Genomic DNA, 18,515 nt, shown 5'->3' on the forward strand with positions numbered 1-18,515 from the left:
CAAATGAGGATACAGACGCCCCGAAAGGTGAAGTCCTGGTGGGTTTTACCCACTCGTATCACCCTGACTCTTCGGCACTGGCTTGGTCACCCTGTCCCTCCGGGTGGGCGCGCAGCCCCTAGGTTCTGCTCCCGGCAGGCCGTCGCCGGACCCGAACCCTCGGGCACCTCCCCCTCCGCCGTGGCCGCGGAAGCGCGGAGGCCCGCGACGCTGGAGTTGGACCTTGAGGCGAGGGAACCCGGCGCTCAATCTCCAGACCCGGAACCCGGCGTCCGCGGGGGCGGGGCGGGGGCGGGGCCTGAGCCCGCGCGTCGGCGCCGGCGCCAAGGGGCGGCCCCCAGCCCCACAGAGTCCGCCGCGGCGTCCAGGGTCGGGAGCAACCGCAGCCGAGCCCCAGCGAGCGGGCGGCGTTGCCATGGCGTGCGTGGGGCTGCTCACCGTGTGCCTGCTCCGGCCGCCCGCGCCCCAGCCCCAGCCCCAGTCCCCGCCCCAGCCCCCGCGGCACCCGCAGCTCGCGCCAGACCCCGGGCCCGCCGGACACGCGCTCTTCCAGGACGTGAGTGGGCGCGGGCTGTGCTCGCGGTGTCTCCCCGCCCGAGTCTCTGTTAGTCTCACCCTCTGGGGTTGTTCGGGCCCCGCCGCTGTCTCTGGGTCTCTGCCTCTCTCTCTGGCCCTGCTCTGTTTTCTCTTGACCTCTCTGCCTTTGTGTCCCCTGTTCTGTCTCTCTGTCTCGTCTATGTCTCCGCTTGTCCCTGCTCCAGTGTCACTACCCCTGCTGCCCCCCACCCCTCAGCCCACCCCACTTGTGTGTCTGGTGTTGGGGGAGAGCTGTCGACAATCACAGCAGCCGTCACCCCACTCTGTAGCAGCCGCAGGCTGGGCTGACTGGGGAAGAGGAGCCTGGAAGCACAAGGGTCCCCTCACTTCTGACTCTAGTGCCGCCCCCAGAGTCCTTCAGGCCCCACTCCAGGGCAGCAGAGTCCTACAGTTGGTAAGGATTGCAGAGAGTCACCCTCCCATGGGACCACGGGTGGCCCTGCAGCCCCCATGGGCACCAGCCACGGCCCTGAGCCCTTTCTCCACCTGTGCTACGCTCTGTCGTGGCCCCCTCATGCCCCAACTCCAGAGGGAGGCAAAGCTGTCTCCCGCCCCCTTCCCACTGCCCCTAGTGACTCAGCACCTTGACCACATCCCTGGCTGGAAGGGACCTGACCCTCCCTCTTCCCAGGTAGGAAAACCAAGGCCTGAGGGGATATGTCCCAGGTCAGTCATGGAGGCAGGGGAACAACAGGGTGACCCCAGGTGTCCCCATTCCCAGCTTAGCACCCCTCCCCGCTCCCAAGATCTCCATCTACCCCACCTGGGCCTCCCTGGCTTGCTGTGTGTCCCTCAGCCAGTGGCAGAGCTTCTCTGAGTTAGGCTAGAGGTTAGAGTCTTTCTGAGCCCTGCTGACGCTGAAAAAACAGGATCTTGGAGGGGGTTGGCGTTCAGGACCTGGAGTTCCTGGGGGCTCTCAGCCCAGGCTTGGCCCACCCCTGCTTGCCAGGCCTGCCAGTCTCCCCTTTGCTGGGCTGCTTTGGGTGACCTGGGAGCAGGTCACTAAGAGAGATGGGGACCTGTCTTGACTCTGCTCCTCTTTGCCTCTGTTGCTCTTCATCTTCACTTCATAAATGAAATCTGCTGACCTTGCCTTCTGCCACCCCCACTCCCCCTTGGACTTGTGTGTGTACACACACGCCTGCCAAAGGTCCTCACTGTCAGCCCCATAGGAAGCCCCAGCCCTGAAAGAGTTAACCCCAGCTGCTCCTGATCTATTTGCTAGTGGGTAACTCAGACACCTGCAGAGACAGAGTAGCCACTGCCTGCTGTCTTCAACAGCATGCAAGGAAACAACTCAGAGAGGGCAGCTGGGATAGACCATGGCCACACAGCAGAGCTCGGGGCTCAGGTCTAGGACGGCTGTGCAGGATTCCTGGGCCGCAAGCCGGCCCATTTCCTCAACCTTCCTCATGCTGGAACCGTGCCAGGGGCTGAGGTATTAGATAGAACTTGGGCTGCACTCTGGGTGTGGGAGGTGGGGACGCAGGGAACTGGCCAGGAGCACCCCCAACGAGGCCAGGCCCTGCAGGAGAAGTGAGTGGAGGTGGCACCCGCTGCGTGCTCTTCCTGCGCCCTGCTTGCAGGAAAAGCTCCTGCAGGGCTGAGCTGGGCAGGGGGTTTGGGACCAGGCTGGGCAGGAGGAAAGGCAAGGCAGGGGGTAGGCCAGCCAGCTGGGACCCTGTCGGGTTGAGTGGGGGCCTCTGGCTTCCTGGGTAGCACTCACAGTTCCCCCCATGTCCCTTTGTCCTCTAGGTTTTCCGCAGAGCAGACAAGAATGGTGAGTGTGGCTTCCCCTGGGTCCCACAGTGGGGCAGGGTGGGAAGCATCCAGAAGGCCCAGGGAGACTTGGAAGGTTGGGTGGGAAGTCAAGAGTCGAGACAAATCTTGGAGGCCCAAAACAGGAGAATCAATCAAGGCGTCCTTCCCAGAGGAGGTGCTGTTCTCAGCCAAGTTTGGCAGGATGGAGAGTGGCGGGAATGTGGTTTGGCCAGGGGCTAGAGGTAGGGGCTCACTTTCACATAGCACCCTGGCACGGTGATGGGCACTTCCTTTTCATGGCCTCCTGTTGTCCTCACAACCACCAGCTAGATTGGAATTCACCCTGTTTCATAAAGGAGCAGAGGCCTAGAGAGGTGAAGCAGGTTGCCTAAGGTCACACAGCCTTTAATTGATAGGCTTGAACTTGGGTCTTTGCAGTGTTTAGTCCCAGGCTCCTTGTGTGAGGCACTTGGAAGAGTGAGGTAATGGAGGTGAGACCTTTTTGGAGATTTTACTCAGGTTTTTAGAGGGCTCAGTAACTTGTCACGTGACCAACCATCTGGACCAGGGAGGTCTTGGAGGACGCAACTAAACCCACGCCTTGGGCAAGGATAAAGCTGGGTCCAGTGCCAAAGGAGTCGGCTCCTCCTGCCTTGGGTCCCGGGCAGTCTCAGACCCTGGTCTAGGAGAACCTTGGAAGCTAAAGCACGAGCCCTAGGGGACCCATCCAGCAACAGGCTGCTCCTCCTAGGTGACCTGGAGCAGCCCACTGTACCCTGTGTGGCCGGTGGAGGGTCTGAGCGCTGCAGTCAGCCTGGGACGCCTTTCATCTGGGTCTTCATGCCCTCTTGTGTTTCATCCTCCTAGAGACGGGGTCCTGTCCCCACTCCTTGCCCTTCTCCGTGGGTCTCTTCACATTGATGGGGGTTGTTTGTCCCAACCCATTATCAGGACACATGCCCTCACTTGGACCAGGGCATTCTGTCTGTGAAGGTTCGGATTCTCCTCCGGCTCAGCTCGCCACATCCATCTGCTCAGAGACCTCACGTATCATTCAGACCATATCCCATGTCTTTGTGCCACATAAGTGCTCCCAGCCTCTGCTCACATGCGCCTGTGATGGGGAGCTCCTTCCCTTCTGAGCCAGCCTGCTGCTGCCTACAGAGGCTCCAGCTAGTAGAAGATTCCATCTGCCTCCCCGTGGCTTCTCTGTGAAGGTCCTGGGTCCAGAGAGTGGAGGTTCCTTGTGCCCTGTAGTGAGGCTGGTCCCCAAATCCTTCCAGGTGACGTCTAGGCCCTGCCACACTGTGGCCATGTCACAGCCTGTTGCTTGTTTCTTCGTTTGGCAAACGTTTACTGAGTTCCTACCCAATACTGTGTACTGCCCTGTCCCTTTGGTGCCTGCAAAGTAGGTTCTGTTGCCTTCATTGGACACCTTTGAGGACCCCAGTCCTTTTGTCCCAAACAGGCTCCCCACTGAGCTCAGAATCCCATCCCACCTGGTTAGGTGGTTGTCAGATGCTACAAGGCCTTTGGGGCCCTGGACCTGGTGGCAGGGGTGCAGTCAGGGTCAGGGATACCTCCTCTGCTCCCTGTCCTCCCCCTGCCACCAGATGATGGGAAGCTCTCATTTGAGGAATTCCAGAATTACTTTGCTGATGGGGTTCTCAGCCCGGGGGAGCTGCAGGAACTGTTCAGCGGCATTGATGGGCATCTTACCGAGTGAGTACGAGAAAGGGCCGTGGGTAGATGCCAGGCCGGGTTGTCTTTACCCCACTGTGTCCCCTGCTGCCTTGGTTCCTTTTGTAGGACGAGGAAGAGGGGGCAGGGAGAAAGGTACCAGGGCTCGGTTCCAGCTTTACCCGCCTGCCTACCCCCTCTCCAGCTACAGCCTTGCCCACTACACTGCTTCCAGCTGGGACCCCGAAATAGCCAAGTCTGAGTCACCCACCCATGGCTCAGCTCCCCATTCCCGCTTCCCACAGCGACCCGAGGATGCCTGGGGACAGCTGGGCCCCGCCTGCTTCCACCCAAGAATGCAGTGCACGAACATGCACACCATCTACCCCTTGTGTGCTCCCACATCTACGCGTCTTGGCAGGAGTGTGCATGCTCCTCCCCGTGCCTGCTCCCAGAGGTGCACATGCACGAACCGCTGTACCTCCCTCTACTTCCCTTCTCCCATTTCCTGAGGGTCAGTCTCAGGTTCCTGAGACTTGGGCTGGAACCTTCGTCTACAGTACTTCCCCTCCCCTCCTGGCCAGACTCCCCAGCCAGTTCCTTGTCCTTCAGGGCCTCACTTAGGCAGCTCCTCCTCTAGGAAACCCTCCCTAACCTATCAACTAAATACCCCGTGCTGTCCCTGGATTTCCCTGCACCTGGCTTCCCCTTCGCAGCTCTGACCACTTCTCGCTGGCCTGTGTCCACATCCGTCTTCCCCTGGCCTGAGATCCTCTTGGAAGCCAAGAATGGGTCTGAATCTTTGCCCTCAGAGTGATTAGTTGGGGCAGTAGAACCCATTCTCCGACCCTGCAAGGACTCTGTCCGCAGGAGCAACTTAATCTGGGGCGGAGCAGAAGTGGCGGCCTTGTTAGACTGAGCTGGGAGTTGGTGGGTGGGAGGTGGGGCATTGGCCCCAGTAGTCCCAGTTTACCAGGCCCAGGTCTGAAGCATGCCTTCTCTTTTCCCTGCAGCAATTTAGAAACGGAAAAACTGTGTGGTGAGTAGGCCCACGGGAGCTCTTGTCTCCTGGGGCCCCTGGGCCCCAGGGTAGGTGTGGCAAGGGACTGTTGCTGGTCTCCTGATGGGACAGGTTGGGCTGAGCTCAGGATATAAGGCCTGCTTGGCTGCTGAGGAATTCCAGGGGGCCAGAATCCCAGGGTGGGGAGATGGGTGGGGGTCCAGGAACCCTCAAGCACCTCTTCTGCCTGCAGACTACTTCGCAGAGCACCTGGGTGTCTACCGGCCGGTGCTGGCTGCATTGGAATCGCTGAACCGTGCAGTGCTCGCTGCCATGGATGCCACCAAGCTGGTGAGTGGAGTGGCTGATGGTGGGGGGCCCACTGTGAGGCAGCGGGCATCTGCTGTGCTGTGGGATCCTCCACAGTCTTGACTCAGGGTTATAGAGCTAGGGGCTTGGGTTCAAATCCTGGCTCCCACTTTGTAGCTGTGCCCCTTGACCTCTCTGGGCCTGTTTCCTCATCTGTAAACCATCGTAACAATAGAGCTGCTCTCCATACGTCACTGTGACAAGTGAGAACGAAGGCAGGGATTTTTGTCGTTTTGTTCTGTCTCCAGCACCCAGAATAATATCTGGCAAACAGTAGGTGCTTCATACTAGGGGCTGCTGGTGCTTTTGTTGCTGGCCTGTCACAACTGCCGTGGGATATCGTTCAGGGCTGGGCTAGGTGTGGAAGGCTGTGCTCACAAGTTCACAGGGCAGGGCCTGGCCCGAGGACATACGTGAGTAGGCAGGTACGTGAGCACCCATGTGTTTGTGTGCACATGTGGACCCGTGTATGCACAAGCACAAACAGTGCTGATAGGGCTTGAGGCCCTTGAGTGGTGACTTCCAAAAAATAAGCCGCCCATCCCTTTGTGTGTTCAAGAAATATCACCACCTCCCTTTGCTCCATGGCTCTTGTAAGGGGGAGTGAGCAGGCCCGGGACCCCACTTTTTACAGAAGGGGAAGCAGGCACTCATCGTCAGCTGACCTGAGCACACGGCTAGGCACAGGTCTCCTCCTGCTGGTGACTTTCACATGAGATTTAGTAGCTTTTCAAAGGATTGCCCCTTGGGGCCTGGCATGACAAGGGGTTGGAGGAACTCCCATATCTGTGGCATGGACACAAGTGGGGGCATCACCTTTATTGCCATAAAGTAGGGCCTTGGGGGTAGGCAGCTGGACTGGCATTCTCTGAACTGGCAGAGGTTGGGGAGATTCAAATTGCAGTTGAAAATGAGGGTCCCATGCGTCCCAAATACCTCCTCCTGGCCCAGAAAGGGTTTGGGGGTGACCCATCCAGTCAGCTCCAACCTCCAGGAGGACCCTGCCAGCTCCAAACACCTGACTCTTTAGATAGAGAGCTGTCCCCCACCGCATTGCCACCCCCCAGTCCAGCCTGACTCAGTTGAACACATCGTACAGCAGCCTGGAGCCACACTCCTGGTACATGGCCCGGGTTATCCAGCGGCGCTGGAAGGAGTGAAGGGAGGCCACCATGGAGCCACCGGTCCACACAGCCATGTCACGCCCAGGCTTGGCCACCAGGTGGGGCCGCAGGGCCGCGTAGCCGTGCCGCCGGCACTGCGCCTCCAGCTCCTTGTCCAGGCGCTCGGCGAAGCCAGGAAACAGCGTGGAGCCGCCGGCCAGCACCACGGTGTCTGCTAGTCGTGTCCGCAGCGTTTCGGGCATCTTCTGCAGCGCCCGGAAGGCCAGCGCGGGCAGCCCCGGCCCAGCCTGGCCCAGCAGGCCTGGCTGGAAGATGGGTTCGGGGCAGCGGAATCGCTCGCTGCTAAGGCAGACGCAGCACCCGTTACCCATGCTGAAACTGGCCGGATGGTGGCGGGCGGGGTCGCGGAGGTCGCCCTCGAAGTCCAGGGACACGTAGCAGCTGCGCTTCTTGAGATGTGTGATGGCCTTGCGGGGCAGGGCGTGCTGCGAGAGGTCAGGGTTCGCCGCCACCAGCAGATCCCGCAGGTAGCGCGACAGGGTGCTGCCTGCCACGTTCAGCCGGAAGGTGGCCTGGTGCCACGAGTGACCCGCGTAGATGGGCGTGGCGTGGCACACGCCCGCGCCCGCCTCTACGGCCAGCCCGCTGAACGCGCCAGTGGAGCAGAGCGCCAACAACGCGGTGCTAGCCATGTGGCACGCGGGCACTGCCAGGGTCTCGAACAGCAGCTCCGCCACCCTCTCGCGGCCTGCGGGTGGCGCCGACGGGGAGTCGCTCACCAGCACAGGCCACTGCTCTGGGCACACCCGCAGGCCGCCCACCAGCAGGCGCTCCCAGAGCCCTTCCAGCGCCTCCCAGTCCGCCACCACGCCGTGCTTGATGGGGTGCGCCCGCGCCACGCCGCCTGCCAGCTCACAGCCCAGCGCGCCGGGCAGCACCGGCCGGTCCCAGCTGGGCACCAGGCTGGAGCTCTTCAGCACTATTCGCGGCTGGTTCTCGCCCGCGAAGCCCGCCTTGGTGAAACCCGAGCCCTGGTCCACCACCACCGCGATGCGGCCCAGGGAGGGCGGTCGGTGCACACGGTGGCTCCCCAACAGCGACGCCACCTTCGGGCTCCGTTCAGCCCCGGGGCTGAAAGCTCCGCTCCTTCGTGCCACTCGGTTTAGTCGGCCCGAGGCCTTTCGGCCTCTGTGCTAGGGAGTGGTCCCTTTGAGCCCTTGGCTCTGCCTCCGGGGCCTAAATTCCTCCTCTTCTGGACCACATCACCACCCCTCTCAGCTCTTGGCTCCGCCCTCTGGTCTGAAAGGCCCGCCTCTTGTTCCGGGCCGTCCGCCACCTCTTCAGCTCGTGCCTGGTCCCTAGGCCTGAGGCCCGGCCCCTAGTTCAGGCTTCAGTCTCTGCTCTGGCTGGGTTCCAGCCGCATCTCACCCGCTTCGTCTTCCTCCGGCGCCGGGCTCCAGGCTCCACGCCTTGCACCGGGCCCCCACACTCTCAGGACTCGCCTCTCCTTTGCTGTTCCTCCCCGTCAGCGCTTGCTGAGATGGCTGACGAGATGGCTAGGACTGAGCCTTTTAGATCCTAAGAAGCCCCCAGGAGGAGCAGAACTTTGAAGGCGAAGGGGCCTTGTGGTAAGGCTGTTTGGACATATATCCCCCTTGGGGACCCAGGCAGCCTCCTGGCACCTCTCACCTGGGCTTGACGGAAGTTCCCGGTTGTGGAGGGAGGAGGAGCTGGTCAGAAGGCAGAAAAGAACTTGGATTGGTCTCATTGTGACCTCACTCCCCAGCAGCTGCCCTTCCACAGCCCCCTACCCTATGACAACTCCCTGGACCCATCCTCTCTCCTGGACAGAGCCAAGGGCAGTGATTTTGGCATCCAGGGGTCTGGCTTCAGCAGCCCAGCACAATCAATCTGATTCCTTTCTCAAACCACTTAGAGTTATCTGATGTACTCTGGCCAGATGTGTGGCCCTTACCTTCCCAGTGCTGAAGAAAAAGCTTTTAGTCACAGATCTACAGCTTCCCTGAAGAGCCCCGACAGGCTCTGGACCTACCTTTAGGGGCTTCCATGGATGGATTCACGTGGGCCTGAATTTGAGACTCAGTTTTTATCTTTTTGAGACAGAGTCTCCGTCTCCCAGGCTGGGAGTGCAGTGTTGCAATCTCAGCTCAGTGCAGCCTCTGCCTTCCGAGTTCAAGCTATTCTCCTGCTTCAGCCTCCTGAGTAGCTGGGACTACAGGCGCGCACCATCATACCCGGCTAATTTTTGTATTTTTAGTAGAGACAGGGTTTCACCACGTTGGCCAGGCTGGTCTTGAACTCCTGACCTCAGGTGATCCACCTGCCTTGGACTCCTAAAGTGCTGGGATTACAGATGTGAGCCACCGCACCCAGCAAGACTCAGTTCTGAAGCTGACTCACTGTGCAGTCCTAACCTAGTCTTGATCTTTCTCTGGGTTTGGTTTTCTCCAAAAGGTAGTAGTAATCCCACCACACAGGAAAGAGGCCACTTCTTGTCTCGGCAAAGCCTCATCCTCTTCAGGACCGATTTGGTTGCAGGTAGAAGACTCGGGTGAATGTAAGCCCAAATAAGGACTTTATTACAAGGATCTTATATGTTATGGATACCAAGAGCAAGGGTGAAATCAGGTTTCAGGAACAGAATCTGACTGCAGGGCTGTAGGGAACCCAGGATGTGCACTGCATTGTGGTGGTGGTGGTGTTCGTTTGTTTTTTTTTTTTTTGAGACAGTCTCGCTCTGTCACCCAGGTTGGAGTGCAGTGGCATGATCTCAGCTCACTGCAACCTCTGCCTTCCAGGTTCAAGCGATTTTCCTGCCTCAGTCTCCACAGTAGCTGGGATTATAGGCGCCCACCACCATGCCCAGCTAATTTTTTGTATTTTTAGTAGAGAAGGGATTTCACCGTGTTAGCCAGGATGGTCTTGATCTCCTGACCTCGTGATCCGCCCGTCTCAGCCTCCCAAAGCGCTGGGTTTACAGGCGTGAGCCACTGTGCCTGGCCTGCATTGTGTTTTTATTCTGAAGATTGACTTAGCCTGTGCATGTTCAAGTAGAGAGCATGGTCTCCTACAGTTCCTGAACTACAGTCCTAGGGGGAGGGGCTGACAGGACCAGCTTGGGCCAATCACTGTATGGGCAGGAGGTGCGGCCCCATGGAAGAAGGTGGTTACCCTGATTGTTACCACATGGATGGTAGGGAAGAGTCAATTCTCACAATTAGCAGGAGTGATGTTATGCAGCCTCCAGCCTGGTGCAGGCAAGGTGGAGGAGATGTTCATCATGGTGACGGTGACAAAAGTATATCTTCAGCAGAAGCTGGGCTGGTGGCTCTAGTGAGCTGGGACTTCAGTCCTGCTGCATCTGCCCCCAAAAGAGGGCATCCTGAGGTTGGTCACCAGGGTGTGACAGGAAGGTAGGCTACAGGTTCAGCAGGCCAGGAGTGGCATTGGGTGTGGAGCTGGATTTGGGACCTGGGAGAGTGAGAAGCAGCAGCAGGATCCCACACAGAAAGTGTGGCAGGGCTGCTTCTAAGTGATTTGGGGAGTGAGACTGAGACTGTGGGCTTTTTCCCTGTTGGTAATGGAGACCTATTGAAAGCTTATGAGCAGGGGAGTGAGCTGCTCTAGACAGGTGAGTGGTTTGGAAGAAGTCTTTGTCATGTGGGGAAGGAGATACAGGGTAGGTTGGGAGACAGAGGTACCTTGGGGAAGACTGGAGGGCCTGAGTGCTTTGGGGTTACCAAGTACAATGTGTAGGAGTGAGGTGCCAGAGGGCTTCCAGCTTCTCCTGGGTGCGTCCACAGGCAGAATCCACGTTTCAGGCCTTGCCCCAGCTGACTGCCGCCCTGGCTGTTCTTACCCAGGATGGTGCCTGTTGGCCTGGGACCCTCCCTCATGCCTAAGAGGGATTACTGTGGGGGGATGTCAGGCTTTGCCGGAAGCAGGTCCCCCTCACTAGCGTGGCCACGCCTGGTTTGCCCAAGCCCACCTCCCTTGAGCCTGCAGACTGAGCGGGATGTGACCTGGGTTTGGAGTGTTGGGGGAGGGAAACTGCCTCCCGCCACTGTAGCAAGGTGTGGGGTTCTGTTCTGACCCTTGGCACATGTAAGGAGAAAGCAAAAGACAGCCCTGGCTACAGACGTGGCGGTGGCTCTGCCTTCAATACGCCCCGTTCACCCCTGTGCGGCTCCTAGGCTCAGCTTTGCCCAGCCCGACTCCACCTCCCAGACGCCTCCGACAGGGCTCGCAGGCTCCAGGGTTGCCACGCACTCTTTATTGGGCGGGGTCTGGGCCAAGCGCTTAGAGCCGCGGGCGAGGGCAGCGGCACCGTTTGCGCGGCTGCTGCTTGGCAGGCCCGGCTTCGCTGGGAGCCTTTCCCGGGGACCGCAGGCGCGAGCGCAGCCGCGGCCAGCTCCGCGCTGCCCTGGCCCCGCCCTCTTCCGGCAGCCGCGCCTCCTGCCGCAGGAGCAGCAGCAGCACCGGCATCTTCAGCTCGCGGTCGCCGCTTTCTCCCGCTCCGCGCAACCTGGGTGCCGCCGGGGAGCCCAGCCCGGCGCCTGACGCGTAGTCAATCGTTCGCCCAGCCTTGGCCAGTGGCTGTTGCTTGTCCAGGGGAAGGATCAGCACGATCCTGGTCTGGGGGTGGAACAAGGGCGTGAAGGGGAGAGCGCGCCAGGGCCGAGCCCACGACCCGGGGCCTCCCCGCCTTCCTCCTGGGACCCTCATGCACCGGGTCCTGTCATCCTCCCATGCACAGGGCTGGAGGGGACCCCTGTCCAATTCAGGCCTCGGGGAAGCTCTCCCTTCCCTGCGTGGCGCCCTGGACTCCGCCTCCCTTCTGGAAACCCTCATCCATCCCAGGCTGACTTCCTGAGACCAGCTCCGTCTAAGTTTATGAGATCCCTTCCAGACCCTGGGATGTCGGGGGCTCTCAGCACCCCCAACCCCCGCCTGGTCCAGGGCCTCTGCTCATTTGAGAGGGAGGCAGGGGCCGGGCGCGGTGGCTCAAGCCTGTAATCCCAGCACTTTGGGAGGCCGAGACGGGAGGATCACTAGGTCAGGAGATCGAGACCATCCTGGCTAACACGGTGAAACCCCGTCTCTACTAAAAAATACAAAAAACTAGCCGGGCGAGGTGGCGGGCGCCTGTAGTCCCAGCTACTCAGGAGGCTGAGACAGGAGAATGGCCCGAACCCGGGAGGCGGAGCTTGCAGTGAGCTGAGATCCGGCCACTGCACTCCAGCCTGGGCGACAGAGCGAGACTCCGTCTCAAAAAAAAAAAAAAAAAAAAAAAAGAGAGGGAGGCAGGGAAGTTCTGAGCCTAGGAGCTGGGGAGAGGACACAGGGGAATCCCACCTGCCCCTAGCTTCAGTAGTACCAACTAGGACTGATTCTCCGTGCTGGGACCTCCACCCGTTTGTCCAGGGTTGGGAGAGAATCCCACTCGTGCTCACCTCCCTGGGCTCTCGAGTCTCATCCACTTTCTGGTTCTGGAATCTCTGCCCTCCCTTCTGGGCTTTTTTTTTTTTTTTTTTTTAAAGACTGAGTCAAATAGGGTCTTGTCCTACAGGTTGGAGTGCAGTGGTGCTGTCAACGGCTCACTGCATGCCTGACCTGAGCTCACGCAGTCCACCTCAGTCTTCTGAGTAGCTGGGACTATGGGCATTCGCCACCACAAACACCTAATTTTTTATTTTTGTAGAGATGGGACCTCCCTATATTGCCCAGGATGATTTCGAACTCCTGGGCTCAAGTGATCCACCCACCTTGGCCTCCCAAAGTGTTGGGATTACAGGCGTGAGCCACCTTGAAAAGACCCCCATCCACACCCATATGGGCCCCTGGGATCCTCATCCTTGGGAGAGATTTTCGAATTCCTCCCTCACCCCCTAGGACTTCTGCACACAAGGCCTAGACTCCCACCCACCTATCCAGCTTTCCCTGACCCCCATCTGCCTCCCCAGCCCTGTTCTCCATCCCCCACACTCACAGTCGGCTTCTTCCGAGTGAGGTGGTTGAGGAACTGTTTCCACCAGGCCTTGTCCATGTCAGCTGGCCTCTCCTTGTGGGCCTGCTTGGGTGCTTTGGTCCTTTTGTGGGAACTATTGTTTCCCATGGCAGGGCTGGTCACCACTGGGGACCATGGCCCACACTCCGTCTGCTCTGCCCCCTGGGCCCTGGCAACATTGTGACCTCACGGGCTGACCTCACCAATTGCAGGCTCTGAGCACCGCCTCCCAGGGCCTAAAGGTGAATCTGGGCTCCACTCACTTTGTCACTTTTGGTTTCTCAGCTGTAAAACTGGGCTAATGATCATAAATGAGGCAATGCATGTAAGGTGCTTAGTGGCCAATAGAGGGGGATTTCTGTGGTTTGGGTATGAATTTTGGCCCTGCCACTAACTTACTATGTGACCTTAGCCCAGGTAATAAATCTCTCTGGGCCTGTTTTCTCATCTGCAAAATGGGGTCAATTATGGTTCCTATAAATTGTTACAAAGGTTAAATGAGGCCCGGCATGGTGGCTAATGCCTATTGTCTCAGTACTTTGGGAGGCGGAGGTGGGTGGATGACCTGAGGTCAGGAGTTCGAGTCCAGCCTGGACAACATAGTGAAACCCTGTCTGTACTAAAAATACAAACATTAGCCAGGTGTGGCAGCACGGGCCTCTAATCCCAGTTACTTAAGAGGCTGAGGCAGGAGAATTGCTTGAACCTGGGAGGCAGAGATTGCAGTGAGCCAAGATCATGCCATGTCACTCCAGCTTGGGTGATAGAGTGAGACTCTGTCTCAGAAAAACAAAAGACTAAATGAAATTCTTCTTGTAGCAGTACCTGGCTCTGAGTGGGTGCTTCTATCTGTTCTCTGGTTGCAAGCAACAGAAACTAATCATCTCAAATACCCAAAAAGGAATTTTTTGGAAAGATTTCATGGAGATAGAAACCCTGGCCTGTCTGAGAATGAAAAGACCCACCTTCCTCTCTGTCCTTGTCTCCTAACTCATAAGCCTGGCCCAGGAGGTCCCATCTGATGGCTGAGCTGAGGCAGGTTGTGGCAGGAGATGAAATCTCTGATGGATGGGACCTCTGGAGTCCCCTCGGAGAGGGCAGGCACCTGGACCACAGCTCCCCAGGACTCCCACTCTGGTGCGCACGCGTGTGTGTTTGCGTGTGTGTGTGTGTGTGGTGGGGGTTAGGCAATTCTCAGGACGTCTGTGACTCTTGGGTGTGTAAGTGGGCAGGCCTTGACAATAGACGGCTGGCAGGTCTAGCATTGAGAGCTTATGTGTCAGACCCTGTGCTGAGTCCTGTGCAGGAATTAACTCCTGGGAGCTTCTCGCAGCTTCATATGCTGAGTTTCATCTTTCCTGTTTGATAGATGAGGAAATGGAAGCCCCAGGAAGTGAAGGTAGTTGAGAAGCCTCAGAATCCCATGCTGGGCCACGCCGGGCCTAACATGTGGGCAGCCTCCCTGCCTCTCTGCCGCCCTGAGAGGGGCTGAGAGGAGGCTGGCAGTGGCGGTTGGGGTCAGTGCCAGCGGGTGTGTGGGTGTGTGTCTGTGTGAGTGAGGACGGTGACCTGATTGTCTTTATCAGCAGCTCTTAGTAAAAAGCATCCAGTGTTGTGTGCATGAGTGAATGAATGAGGGAGTGAACATGTAGATTGTGAGTCTGGGGCCACACCAGGCCATCATTTTGCCTCGTGTCAACATTGGCCCTTGGATACCTTGTGACAGCCCCACCCAGCCTAGCTGTGCCTGGGACTCATTGGCTATGACAATGCTGAAGGTGGTAGCCCCATCGGGGAAGGGGCCGTGAAGTCCAGAAAAGCCAGGCACGTCGGCAGGCAGATGCCTGCTGTGAGTTGGCTCCACACCTCCGGGGAGGGAGGCCAGGCCCGGACAAGGAGGGATCCAGACCCTCCCTGCCCATTGGGTCTCAGTACCCTCCTGCCTGTGCCGGGTTTATATGCCCCTGCTCTTGGCACCGCCACTGCTGCTCTGATGGGCAAGAGGCAGAGGACCCACTCAGAGATCACTGCCCAGGCTGGGAGATGCTGACCGTCCCCCCTTGGCCCGCAGGCGTACGAGAGGGCCTCCAAGGTGGACCAGTTTGTGACGCGCTTCCTGCTGCGGGAGACGGTGAGCCAGCTGCAAGCCCTGCAGAGCTCGCTGGAGGGGGCGTCAGATACTCTGGAGGCCCAGGCCCGTGGCTGGCGGTATGTAAGGGCGCTGCCGACCTGCAGGGCTAGTGCACAAGCGCCCACTGTACCCCCATTCCAAACCCCCACAGTCTCAGCATCCTAGAGGCTGTATTTTTGGGCAGAGAAGCCATGGTGGGGTGAGATGAGACTGGCTTTGGGGCTAGGCCTCAGAGTCCCAGGAGGCCTGTCTTCCTCACCCAGGCCTGTCCCGTCCTGGGGCCCCAGTCCTCGGCCCTGTGAGCCTCACTTTCTCTAGGTCAGATGCAGAGATCATGGAGGCGCAGAGTAGGCCCTGCGGCAGCCGGCGGACAGGACGCCGGGCCCTGAGGAGCGTCAGCCGGTCATCCACCTGGTCCCCCGGCTCTTCTGACACAGGTGCGCCTGGGGCGGGGTGGGAGGCCTGGCCAAGGCGGGCACCGCATCCCTCCTTCCCCCAGGCCCCGCTCTTTCACTGCCCCTTACTTCATTCTGAGAACCTGCCAGGCCTGAGAGGCCCCTGCCTGACCCTGCACGGGCCCCACCCACAGGGCACAGCTCAGAGGCTGAGATGCAGTGGCAGCTCCAGGTGAACCGCCTCCAGGAGCTCATCGACCAGCTCGAGTGCAAGGTGAGGGCCATGGGGCCAGGGCCCCACGAGGGAGGACCCTCCTGGTATCCACCCGAGCCAGGCCCATGCTGGAGGCGCGGCCCATACTCTGTGCCCTCACAGGCCCCCCGGCTGGAACCCCTGCATGAAGAGGACCTGGCCAAGGGGCCTGATTCGGTGAGCCCAGGAGAGGGGCAAGCGGCTGGATGGCCATGTCTGGGGGTGCTCATGAATTGGGGGTTCATGGGGCCAGCTGCGCCCACCCTCTGCAATGCACATGTGCCCTGCCCCCAGGCCTGGCAGGCAGGTGCCGGGTTCTGAGAACCTGCAGGAACCGCCACCCTTCTCTGGGCTTTGGTTCCCCATCAGCATTTTTGAAAGCCAGGTCTGGGGCAGTGTGGACAGACGCTGGAGGGAGGAAGGAAGTGGTGGCATACTGCAGGAGGGACAGTGGCTGGATCAAGCAGCACCCTTGGAGACAGGGAGACAATGGAGACAGGGAGGTTGGGGGGCAGGTTGGCAACAGGAACCCAGCTAAAGGGTAGGTTGGATCTGGCATCAGTCAAGAAGGCTGGGGGCCAGGTGTAGGTGGCTCATGCCTGTAATTCCAGCACCTTGGGAGGCCAAGATGGGAGGATTACTTGAGCCTGGCAGGTAGAGGCTGCAGTGAGCCATGATCCCACACACCACTGCACTCCAGCCTGGGTGAGAATAAGATCCTGTCTTAAAAACAAACAAACAAAAAAACAGCTGGGAACCTCCTAGAGGCCACGGCCAGTCCCTCCCCTGCACCCAGCCCCACACCGGCTGACCGACTGCCTCTCCCACCAGCACATCCTCGTGGCCCAGAGGCAGGTCCAGGTGGCAGAGGAAGGCCTGCAGGACTTCCACCGAGCCCTGCGCTGCTACGTGGACTTCACAGGGGCCCAGAGCCATTGTCTGCAGTGAGTCCCCAGCTGGCAGGTGGGATGGCTGAGCGGGGGAGAGGTGCTGGGGCAGAGAGGGGTGCTGGGGCTGGACGTCCTGGGCCAGGGCTCCCATGAGACCCCAGGCCAGGGAGGCAGAGGTGGTGGCAGCCCTGGCCTGGCCTGCCCATCTCTTTGGCCCCGCAGTGTGTCTGCCCAGAAGATGCCGGACGGTGCCTCCTTCACCCTGTATGAGTTCTGGCAGGATGAGGCCTCCTGGAGAAGGTATGAGTGCCAGTCTGGCCGCTAACACCATGGACTGTGACCCTGGAGTGAGTCAGGCCAGGGTTCTAATCCTGCTCTCCCGCTCACTGGCTCTGTGACCTCAGATGAGTGACCCCACCTGCCCGACCCCCGAGTCCTTTCCAAAATGGAAGTGATAACAGTTCCAACTCCTGTGGGCTAAAGGAGGTGACTGGGAAGAGCTGAATACAGCACAGGGACACAGGAGGCACTTAGTGAACACACACTTGTCACCATGCATGTGACAATGCAGAGCACTGTGTGCGGTGCCCTTCGTTCTACCTGCACAGCGTCCTCGTGTCAAAGGGGAGAGGCCTGAGGCTTCAGAGGCAGCGTGAGAAGGGCTGGGGTCTGATCCTGGCAGCAGGGTGGGGCAGGAGTAGGGAGACCGAGGTCGTGGCAGCCTGCGTCTCTCCGCAGGCACCAGCAGTCGCCCTGCAGCAAGGCCTTCCAGCGCGTCCTCATCGACCACCTGCGGGCTCCGGACACCCTCACCACTGTGTTCTTCCCAGGTGTGCGGCAGACCCCCACTCACTGTCGCCTGGGAGGGGCAGTGGGCTCCTGAGGGCTCCTGACCCCCCGACCTCTGACCCCCAGCCTCCTGGTGGATAATGAATAACAACTGAGCCAGACCTTCACACGCCGAGGACCCCGGGACCCTGCCTCCCTCCCTCTGGAGCCTTCTGCCCTGGCCAGCCCACCCAGCGCAAAGACCAGGGCCTGCCTGCTCCTGGACCTGGGCCTGGTGGAAGGGCTCTCAGCCCAGGGATCAGGGACTGGGCTGCTTGCTTTCTATTTATTATTGATTTATTTATCCATGTATTTTATTGTTTGTCACTTCAGCCTCCAAGCTACTTTGGCTTCTGCCTGGCTCAGGAGACCTGGATTCTGGTCTCTCCTGGCTGAGCGACCCAGGGCAGGTTCTGTCCCTGTGTGGGTGGGCCTTGGGCCATCTGGCTGCCTAGCAGGGGTCCTGGTTTCTTCCCGCTGTCTTGGGGCCAGGCTTCTGCTCCTTCCCAGCTAGCAGCAGAAGCAGGGCTGATGCTCAGGGACCCAACCCCTCAAACCTTGCCCCTGAGGCTGGGCTGGACCTGGGTGCCCCTGTTGCCCTCCCAGGCCACTAGGCTCTGACTCTTCCAGCACCCATGGGTGTGCCAGAGGCCTCTGGGTTGGTTTGCATGCCATTTTCTTATCATTTGCATGCCCTCACCCCACCCATTCTCAGGGCACTATGGGAAGCCCCAAGGTGACCTGGCCAAGTAGCAATAATTTGGGCCCAGGGTCACCTATTGCCCCCAGAGGCCTCTGAAGCCCAGGCTGGGACCCCAGCACAGAGGCAATAAAGGCAGTGGTCCCTTCCAGTGTCGCCTCCTGTCTCTCGCAGGTCTGGGCTGCGGGGCCTGTGTACCTCCCAGGCCAAAAGCTCCGGGGGGGCACCTCTCTTGGGAAGCCCCCTGGTTCCCACCTCATGCCCTTACGCTTGCAGAGTGGATGCTCACAAGAGCTGACACAAGTCTTCCCACTTCAGGGTCCCCGGCCCTGACACCCTGGTGGTGGGTCCTGCCTGAGGGAGGGGTGATATGTCTCTGCAGGTTTTACAGGGGTTCTAGTGTCACCCACACAGAGCCTCCTGTGGGCCCAGATTGCTCGACCACGCTCCTATGGGAAGACTTGGCCTTCTCACCAAGCTGGACTTGTCACCGCCACCCCACATAGAGTGGTTCCAGGAGGACAAAGGCCAAGCCAGTCCTACTAGCCCCTGGGGGTGTCCTCCTGTCCCCTCCATTACTGGGGGCATGGAGGGGAGGTGACCCGGCCGAGAGGGACATCTAACATCTAAGCAGCTGCTCTGAAGAGGAAGCCCCTGGCACCGCAGGGGCACAGGATGGCATTTGACCTGGCCCGGGAGTGTTGGCATCAGTTTTCCAGACAGAGGAGACGGCACACGGGCCCTGAGGAGGAGGAGGGT

General features: G+C 59.5%; 3 protein-coding genes across 5 annotated transcripts; 1 reads left to right on the forward strand and 2 right to left on the reverse strand.

Annotated features, from left to right (window-relative positions):
* Window positions 1-338: 338 nt before the first annotated feature.
* LOC105496222 (N-terminal EF-hand calcium binding protein 3) lies at window positions 339-17,907 on the forward strand. Of its 3 annotated transcripts, XM_011766419.3 has the most exons (13): window positions 339-556; window positions 2,353-2,377; window positions 3,972-4,080; window positions 5,052-5,077; window positions 5,292-5,389; window positions 14,631-14,767; window positions 15,009-15,127; window positions 15,280-15,359; window positions 15,462-15,515; window positions 16,170-16,282; window positions 16,451-16,528; window positions 16,967-17,058; window positions 17,144-17,907. In XM_011766419.3, exons 1-13 carry the CDS (start codon window positions 416-418, stop codon window positions 17,170-17,172), a joined length of 1,101 nt encoding a protein of 366 aa, XP_011764721.2. In that variant the 5' UTR covers window positions 339-415; the 3' UTR covers window positions 17,173-17,907. The 3 variants fall into 3 exon arrangements, with proteins under 3 accessions (XP_011764721.2, XP_011764719.2, XP_011764718.2); XM_011766417.3 differs by having other exon boundaries at window positions 15,280-15,515; XM_011766416.2 differs by lacking the exon at window positions 339-556 and adding an exon at window positions 598-991 and having other exon boundaries at window positions 15,280-15,515.
* Window positions 6,206-7,778, reverse strand: LOC105496220 (actin like 10). The gene has a single exon (XM_011766414.3). It carries the CDS (start codon window positions 7,221-7,223, stop codon window positions 6,486-6,488), a length of 738 nt encoding a protein of 245 aa, XP_011764716.1. The 5' UTR covers window positions 7,224-7,778; the 3' UTR covers window positions 6,206-6,485.
* On the reverse strand, window positions 10,804-12,701 carry C15H20orf144 (chromosome 15 C20orf144 homolog). Its single transcript, XM_011766415.3, has 2 exons — window positions 12,542-12,701; window positions 10,804-11,187 (listed from the first exon to the last, which is right to left on the reverse strand). The coding sequence occupies exons 1-2, from the start codon at window positions 12,665-12,667 to the stop codon at window positions 10,852-10,854; spliced, it is 462 nt and encodes a 153-aa protein (XP_011764717.1). The 5' UTR covers window positions 12,668-12,701; the 3' UTR covers window positions 10,804-10,851.
* Window positions 17,908-18,515: the final 608 nt, after the last annotated feature.

This window comes from Macaca nemestrina, chromosome 15 (genome assembly GCF_043159975.1).
Source record: "Macaca nemestrina isolate mMacNem1 chromosome 15, mMacNem.hap1, whole genome shotgun sequence".
In the NCBI taxonomy this organism is placed as follows: domain Eukaryota; kingdom Metazoa; phylum Chordata; class Mammalia; order Primates; family Cercopithecidae; genus Macaca; species Macaca nemestrina.

Coding starts and splice junctions, on each gene's coding strand:
- LOC105496222 (XM_011766416.2), top strand. CDS start 737: ATGTCTCCGCTTGTCCCTGCTCCAGTGTCACTACCCCTGCTGCCCCCC. Junction 14,768..15,008: donor GCCCAGGCCCGTGGCTGGCG/GTATGTAAGGGC, acceptor CACTTTCTCTAG/GTCAGATGCAGAGATCATGG. Junction 15,516..16,169: donor TGGCCAAGGGGCCTGATTCG/GTGAGCCCAGGA, acceptor CTCTCCCACCAG/CACATCCTCGTGGCCCAGAG.
- LOC105496220 (XM_011766414.3), bottom strand. CDS start 7,223: ATGGCTAGCACCGCGTTGTTGGCGCTCTGCTCCACTGGCGCGTTCAGC.
- C15H20orf144 (XM_011766415.3), bottom strand. CDS start 12,667: ATGGGAAACAATAGTTCCCACAAAAGGACCAAAGCACCCAAGCAGGCC. Junction 11,188..12,541: donor TCACTCGGAAGAAGCCGACT/GTGAGTGTGGGG, acceptor TTCCACCCCCAG/ACCAGGATCGTGCTGATCCT.